This window comes from Bactrocera latifrons, unplaced genomic scaffold (assembly GCF_001853355.1).
Source record: "Bactrocera latifrons isolate USDA-ARS-PBARC rearing strain unplaced genomic scaffold, ASM185335v1 scaffold_212, whole genome shotgun sequence".
Classification (NCBI taxonomy): Eukaryota; Metazoa; Arthropoda; class Insecta; order Diptera; family Tephritidae; genus Bactrocera; species Bactrocera latifrons.
Genome location: NW_017535653.1, coordinates 305975 through 314864, shown reverse-complemented (window position 1 = coordinate 314864; position 8890 = coordinate 305975). Strand labels below are relative to the sequence as shown.

At 34.1% G+C, this 8890-nt stretch overlaps 1 protein-coding gene across 1 annotated transcript in view; it reads left to right on the top strand.

Moving 5' to 3' along the window:
* The window catches only part of LOC108968381 (peptidylglycine alpha-hydroxylating monooxygenase), a 65649-nt gene that overhangs the window by 16612 nt on the left and 40147 nt on the right, over nt 1-8890 (top strand). Inside the window, exon 2 of the mRNA XM_018932379.1 lies at nt 4495-4552. Coding sequence (XP_018787924.1) covers nt 4495-4552 — 58 coding nt within the window. The remainder of the gene's footprint in view (nt 1-4494; nt 4553-8890) is intronic.

The window sequence follows — 8890 nt, the reverse complement described above, 5'->3', positions numbered from 1 at the left end:
ATTCGGATTTGTGCTATTTATGTGTCCATGGCTGTATATATATATTATATATAGATATATATTATATATATAGATATATAGTTGTAGCACCTTAAGTTATTTCTTCAACTTTCATTCTGACAAGTTGCAAGAGTATAAAATGTTTGGTGATATCCTAATTTAAACTTCCTTACTTGGTTTTTTACGCTTTGAACGATTTTAATAAATTCAATCGGAAAGTTAAATTAATTCATTTTGTACATATATACATACAATTGCTTGGATTCCGATATTCTGATCCTCTGGTTGGGTATGGGAGTTTGGGGTCGTATTTATTCTCCCGATTTTATCTATTTTTGTCAATACTGAATACTATTAACATGCTACATACTAATAAAATGTTTAATGTCATATTGAGTGAAGCCACCGGGATCACTCATTTTCGTTGAGATAACTCACATGTTAGCACACATATGCGGTATAAAATCACCGCGAGGTTCGAAAGTTCGTTGTATGGGAGTTAATGAAAGTATTGACCCGATTCAACCCATTTTTGACCTAATATTGTCATTAAAGGAGTGAATTTGAATTATATATCTCACACATTGACCGTTATTTGGGGTTAAAAGTCAACAATTGATACTGTATTCCAAATATTCGGTACAGAGGGGCTTGAACAGTTTTGTATGGATTTAGACAATTTTTGGTTATAAGGTGGCATACCTTAAATACATTACTTGTACAAAGTTTTATGTCGTTTTATTAATTGCTTCCTTGGAAAGGGAAAGAATCAAATGGAATTTAAAATTGGAGTTGTTGTTTTCTAATTTCGCCCATTTTCGAATTGTGGCATAGTAATTAAGGGGATGGCAAAATACGAAATTTAGTTGAAATCGGTCCGTCGGATGCCTAGTCAAGATTTATTAAATTTCGCTCAAGTTATCGCTTGCACAAATGGACGATTTTTAGGTGATACAAACAACCGTTAGGTAAATTCTTCTTTTTCTTTATTGGGGTAGACAACGCTTACGCAGTTATAGCCGAGTTTACATCTGCGCGCTGTTTAGCGCCAATTGAATATTCAAAGTGTAGCCAGATCCTGCTTCACCTGGGCTCTCCAACGGAACGGATCTTCCTCTTCGATCCCTTCTCTTCCTCATCCCTCGGTGGGTATTGCATCGAATACTCTCAGAGCACGACTATTTTCATCCATTCCATGACCTACCAGAGAAGCCGTTGCCTCTTAATTCGCTGAACTTTGTCAATGCTCTATACTATATCTCGTACAGCTCATCTTTTCATCGACTGCGGTATTCGCCGTGGGTCGTGGTGACTATAAATCCTCCGCAGAACCTTTCTCCCGAAAACTTGTAACACTGGCTCATGCGATGTTGTCATCGCCCATGCTTTTGCGCCATATAACAATACGGGGATAGTGATTCATTTATACATTTTGTTTTTTTTTTAAATTGAGGCAGGATTTTACTTGTCAATTGCCCACTCAGTCCGAAGAGTCATCTGTTGGCAAACGTTGGGTTTCGAAGCTGACATGGATCACTCCATCCCCTGGGAACTTTCTTCCGTATTTTAAGTATCTATTGCCATACAAGTGCATACACATATCAAATTAGCTTCCATATTTACATTTAAAGAAAACTTTTGTTAAGCAAGTATGCATTTATGTACTATATATGCTATACAACTTGAAGGAAAAATGTCCGAATCAACTATCGTCATTAATATCGCCAAAGTTAAGTTTTTTTGCATCCTTGGATTTTTAGCTCATAGGAGCTATCAGACAAACAGTGGGAACGGATTTTCAATTAGGTATTGCGCATCCCAGTGTTTCGTTGATTTTAAAGGAAATGTTCCCAAATAACAGATATAACTAAAGTCCAAAACTAACTGATAAGAAAAAAATTTGACTGCCTGTGGCAAGCTAAGCATTCATCCACTGCAGGCTCTAAAGGCGTTAAGCTTTGTTGAGTGCAAGGCCGTCCACCTGTGCCTATAGTTTCCCTACGTAATTCAGCAATTTTTTTAAATTTTATTCATTTGCATACATATGTACAAACGTGCTTATTCCTAACTTATTTCATTCGCCGTCACTGCGAATTGGAGGGCCGATCTCTTTCAATAACCCTACCATCAGCTTAAACTGCTTCTGGTTGGTTCTTTTTGTTCTAAAAATATCCTCTCATTAATTACACTGGGGAAATTCCAAGTCAGGGTGATGGTACTAGGTCAGTATAGTAAAACCCTCATTTTTTATTTATTTATTTATTTATTTTTTTGGATTTTGCCAAAATGTTACAACTAAGCGAAAAACATCAAGATAAGGAAAAAAGAGGTCATAAGGTCATAAAAAAAACTGACACATACGAACGCCAAACCCTTTGAGGGTTTTACTATACTGACCTAGTACCATCACCCTGGCTTGGAATTTCTCACCCCCCTGATTAGCTGTTGTACTGTGTTATAAATCTGTTCTAAACTGCTTATTTTTAGATACATTTTTATAATCCATATTTTTTATGGAGTGCCAGCTTGGGACAATATTGCAAATGCAAAAGAAACTTTTAAAGACGATAGCCACCTCTGGCACTTTTCCACTGTGAATCTGCATCTTCTGGTTATATATAAATAATATTATATTATAACTCCAAATACTTCAACACATAATTGATCTTGTTTTATAACCATAGTATAAGCTTTTATTATATTAAAAAATGTACTTTAGATCAGCCTTGTTGAATAGCTGTTTCTAAATCTTTCTTGGTATAGTTTGTATTTTAATTGGTTTTCAAATCTGTGAGCTGAGTTTCTATTCTGTTGAAGTCTGAAGATTGTTCAAGTACTTTGGGGCATGAGCCATAGACGACCATCAAGTTCTTCATGTTTGGTAATGTTGTCGTGGTAATTCTGGAAATAGCTTTTTTTCTCAGTACTTTTCAAATACTTTGAAAGTTACAGTAGCTTTTCAGTTGTCGGCTGGCTTCTACTATAAGAATTGTGAGATTATCTTAATTAAAAACCTCAAATAAATACAATTTTGTGAGATGTTCAACCTTTGTTTCTACAACCAGTTTTTGGGTTGTTGAATATTAATTTTTCCGCATTAAAAAAATTATGAATTTATAAATATTAGGACTTATCTTTAAAAACCGGTATTTGGATTAAAAATAGTAAACACCGAAAAAAGTAAATTTTTATCATTGGTTCGTGTTATACCGTAACACTGTATGAAAGAAAAATATGTTTTTACATAATTGCTGATATTATACAAATTTATTCGGATGAAACTTTGGTTTATATGGCTTTCGTTAAAACTCTAATTTTTTTTAATATTAAATATAATAAAGTACGAGTTACAAAGAGTTAAGCTTTTTTTTTTAACAATTTTGGATAAGATTAAAAACAAATAAGTTTGCTCCAGATGTTTAATAATTTTGATATTATATCGGAATGAATTGTTCTGTTAGCCGAATTAACCTGTCTAAAATAATTCTTACGTGTACTCTTTGGGGAAAATAGTGAACAAGAGACATTTATACTCAATAATATGAAAAATAATCAAAATTTCGATACTGATGTAAGGAGACGACTTGAAACGTGAATGGAATTTGAAATAGAACTACATAGTCACGGTCTAAATTAACCCTTCCAATTATAAAATATGTGCGGTTTCAATGATACATATAGCACTCGTTAGTTCACGAAAAGAAATTTTTTTAATAAAACATATACGTATCAATTCGAAACAAATGTCATTGCTACAAACAACTATTTCGATGTAAAATAGAACGACTTCGAAATCGAGGAATAGATTATATTACCTTGCGTTTCATTACTTAAAATTCATTTTCTATTAAAATTAATTTCCACCCCTATCTCTTGAAATAGTGTCTGTCACTAACTTTTGTTTTAAACTAAGTGCTTCCGCTTGTACCGTGATAATGTCCGAGCCTCCTCTTCTATTATACATGCTCATTAGCGAATTGGGCTTGCCGCTAGATTTATAAGTATTAAATGGATTCTCATGTCGAACATGGAATACGGACAGTTTGAGTTCTCTTAAAACTCCATTACGAATTTATATAGCATCAAACGCAGTCACCGGTCATGATTGTCGGGTGAAAATTAAAAGCCTTCAAAATTTATAACCTTCAACAAACCTTTCATGGCATCGCTTTACATGGTACCCGCTTACGATAAGTCTTCGGAAGTTTTGGCTTTATTATAGCGCATGACTTTTGCACCATCTTCAACTCTTTTAAAAGTTTAAACATATACAATCTTTTACAAAATATTATTATTATTTATTACATACATTAAACTTATTATATTTGTATATGGTACAAAAAAACTTGAGGATTGTTTTTTACCTTAAGTTGCTTATTTTCTAACATAAGGGCGTCTTTCTCGGACAGCAGCACCCCTTTGTAGCGTTGTAGCGAAATAAAATAAAAAGTGTATTATAAGTTTTGTTAAACACCTTTTTTTATGTATTTTCAGCCTGAACTTTATCTATGTACGCCAGTAAAAGTCGACTATACTACCAGCTATTTTATAGGTACGTTGCATAATCTAATTTACATACAAGTATAATTATTTATATTTTTAGAATCAATATGTTACCAAATATTTATAAGTTGTAAACTGGTAATTTTTTCGGAAACCAAATATTACGGGAAGTCCATAAACATAAGACAAGTAAAGTCTTCTCTCGACGAACAAAGACCAAATTCTATAAGTGGCTTGTAATTCCCGGCCTGCTTTATGGTGCGGAGGCGTGGACAATGATATCATCTGATGGATGAGTCGGTCTTAATATCAGTTAAATATATTAGAACAATCATACAATTACGGCCCAGATATGATTCCCCCGTGCTTTCTTAAGAAATGTGCCAAATATATATACCAACCCCTAACAAAACTATTTAATTCATCTCTTATGCAAGGCTTATTTCCATCCATATGGAAAAAGTCATTTATAATTCCTTTVCATAARAGTGGATTTAGGTCATCTATTGAAAACTATAGGGTTGCTATTCCCCAGTTGTCTGCAATACCTAAACTTTTTGAAGCAATTATAACAGACAACATAACCTTCCGGTCCTCTCCACTAATTTCTTGTTCTCAGCACGGTTTTCGTAAAGGGAAATCCACAACAACTAATTTGCTTGAATTTGTATCACATGTATCAACGGGCTTTAKGGAGAATAAGAATACTGATGTTATATACACAGATTTTAGTCAAGCTTTTCATTGGTTTTCAACCAATATTGCTAAAATAGGTTGCTTCTTAACTTAGTAATAGAATTCAACAAGTCATATTTAACGATACTCTCCGACATAATCAATGTTCCTTCAGGTTATTTATTAAGGACATATTACCTGTTGTTAAGTTTTCAAACGTTTTATTATACGCTGACGATGTAAAACTTTTTAAATCATTCACCTCAAATAGTGAAAGATGTCAGTTGCAAACAGACTTAAATAACCTAGTTTCTTGGTGTGACAGAAATGACATGTCTTTGAATCTTAAAAAATGTAAAACGATGTGCTTTTTACGTAGATCTGTAGACCCTACTTCATACGTAATACAAAACTTTGGTTGGAGCAAGTATGCAGTTTTGTTGACTTGGCAATAACTATGGACCCCAAACTCAATTTTAATCTTCACACATGTTCCATGGTTTTTAAAGCTTAAGGTGCTCTAAGTTTTGTTAAACGTTGGTCTAAAGAATTTAGAGATCCGCTTACCACRAAAATTCTTTTTACATCTTTGGTGAGGCCTATATTAGAGTATGCTTCCGTGGTATAGAACCCTTGTTATCTAGTTCATTCTGAGAAAACAGAGTCCGTTCAAAAACAATTTTTACTTTTTGCCTTAAATCATTTGCATTTGCGATTCCAGTTTAAATCTTCCCCCTTACACTAACCGTTTAAAACTTATAAATCTCCCAGTCAGTCTGTAGCCCATCTCTCTTGTCTGATATTAATTTTAACATTCCCGCTCCTTCTACCAGGCAGTTTAAACCTTTGCTTTCAAAATTTTCTAGAACAAATTTCGGTGTTAAGCGAACCATTCCGCCGTATATGTCACGATTTCAATTCTCCTTCCAGCACATTTGATCTAACAGATTCTCTCTTTACCATTAAAAAAACTATATTTTATCTACTCTTAACACGAAACATTTAAAAATTATAAACTTTAATCTAATTCTTAATTTTGGCTGTTGAAATTTTTGTTTCTGTAGCTGAGCAGCTTAAGATCGCAACACTGAAAACTCTCTTGCCTTTTATGACTCGGATAATTCCGCTCGTTCGCGGATTGCGCCCCGCGCGTCGGTTGGGCGGGAGGAGGGTAATCGTTGTGTATTATTAATAATGTTCAAGAGAAAGGTTTTGCGGAAGACTTATGGTCCTTTGAGCATTAGCAGCGGCGAATTCCGCAGTCGATGAAACGATGAGGACAGCGAGATATACGGTGACATTGATATAGTTCAGCGAACCAAGAGATAGCGGCCGCGCTGGTTAGGTCATATTGTCTGAGTGGGAGAAAGTGCCCGGCGGTGAAAGCAAAAGAGACCTCCATTCCGTTGGAGAAATTAGGTGGATGAGGACCTGTCTGCACTTTGTACCGAAAGGAAGAAACTGGCGGAAGCGGTGTCTACACAAGTAAGGAAGACGAAGAAGACATATAAGCCGATTTGATTATTTTTCCCATTTAATATTTAACGGTTTTAGCCCATTTTTAAACAAAAAAAAAAAAAAATTGTTGAGATATGCCCACTGCTCCAGTTGAAATCATTACTATGAATGTGTTATCATAAAAGAAAAAAATGCCTCCGAAATTTTGTTAAACGTTGTAATATTAAATTGCTGAAAAATGCAATGTGTACCCTAAAGATAATAACATTAATACTATTTTAATTAAATAAAAATAAATATACATATTCATCCTCTATCAAACACACCTAAGTTCATGTAAGGACGACAGATGTTTATATTACAGAAATTTCAATAAAAAAAGAAACAACTTATAGATGATTTTTTTGTAGTTTGTTCAAGTTATAGCCATTTCAATAAAAATTAGGTGCATTTTTTTGTGTTTTTTTCCATACAAACATTATTGATCCATACATTCAATGTTGCATAAACATTTGACTGTAAAATTTGCCATTTGTTTTGCCAGTTGTCTTTCAAGAAATCAGAAAAAGGAATCTCCAAAGACATAATTTTTTACCACGACAATGTTAGGTCTCACACATAGACTGAAACAACCGCATTTTAGAGCATTCAAAACATTTGATGAATCGTCGCTAGGCTAGTCGCTAGAACATCGTGTCTAGTAGTATGTGTATTGCGTATCAGCGGAACTCGCATAAAAAGAGAAATAACAAGAAAAAGCATTAACTTCGGTTGCACCGAAGCTAAATACCCTTCACAGGTGCATTTCTGTTATATACTATAGTAATCCGTTCTGATCAATTTTTTTGGAGATTATATTGTTACCTTAAGCAGTATTCCATGCCAAATTTCGTGACGATACGACGTTAAATACGAAACTTTTCCATACAAGCCCGCGATTCCGCTTTAATGGCAGCTACACGCTATAATGAGCCGATCTGAACAATTTCATCTGATATAACATAATTTCTATAAACAATAAGTCATACCCAATTTCGTGAAGATATATCGTCAAATGAGGAAGTTTCCCATGCAAGCATTTGATTCCGATCATTTAGTTTGTATGGCAGCTATATACTATAGCAGAGGTGGGCACAAGTTGATTTTCCTATGCACGCGTGCATAGGGCCTCTGCTGCGACGAGCAGCACAAAATATTATATAAAATATTTATAGAATACGAACGATCGATAGCCCTCGGCACAATGAATACTGAATGCTATCATACTAGTGGCTATGGGAAAGCCAAACAGTCGCATGCAAACACTTGTTCAAGCAACACCACGCTGCGCTATTTCAAATATACAGTGAGAGCTAACAATGTTTATGCGCGAATGGGAAGATGATTTTTTCTTTATAGACAATTTGGATGGAAGAGCACAATGTCTTATTTGTTACGACATTGTTGGTCGCAATTCTAAATTTTGTTTAAGCCGACATTATTTCTCTTGCCATACAAATTTTAAACTTTTTACTGGAGGTGAGCGGAAGGTAATGCTTTTGCAATTGCAAGCTGAATTTTTTTTAAAATTCATTGCAAATGATAATAATGATGATACTAAAACTGATAATGGTAAAAATAATAATAAAGATATTGATTTGCCTTTAATAAAGGCATCTTTTACTGTTGCGTTGGCTTTGGCAAAGCAGTGTCGCCCATTTGAAGATGGCATTTTATTCTTAAATTTGTCTTCAAAAGTTTTGAAATGTTTTGGTGAAAAAGGCCAAGAAGTTTTGAAAATCATAGAAAAAGTACCTTTATCTCATCGTACCGTCACACGTAGGACTGAAGATATAAGCAAATTCATCCACTCTGAGACTAAAAATAGATTGCTAAATTGCAAATATTTTTCTCTCAGTTTGGATGAGAGTACTGATCTAAATAGTATTTGTCAACTAATAATTTGTGTAAAAACTGTCGATCAAAACTTTCAAACTTTCGAAAAAATTTTTGATGTTATTGCTTTGCATAGCAATGTAACCAGGGAAATTTTGTACAATGTTTTGGTTGAGAAAGTCTTCTGCTTCGTTGATAAAAATAAATTAGCCGGAATTTGTACGGACGGGGCCAAAGGTAGGGCAATTATTAAAAAATCATTTAAAGGTTCTTTTTTTCCATTGTATAATCCACCAGCAAGCGTTATTCGCAAAAGGGGATTATTTGAAAAGGGCAATGAATATATCAATAAAAATTATAAATAAAATTAAAGGGGGCC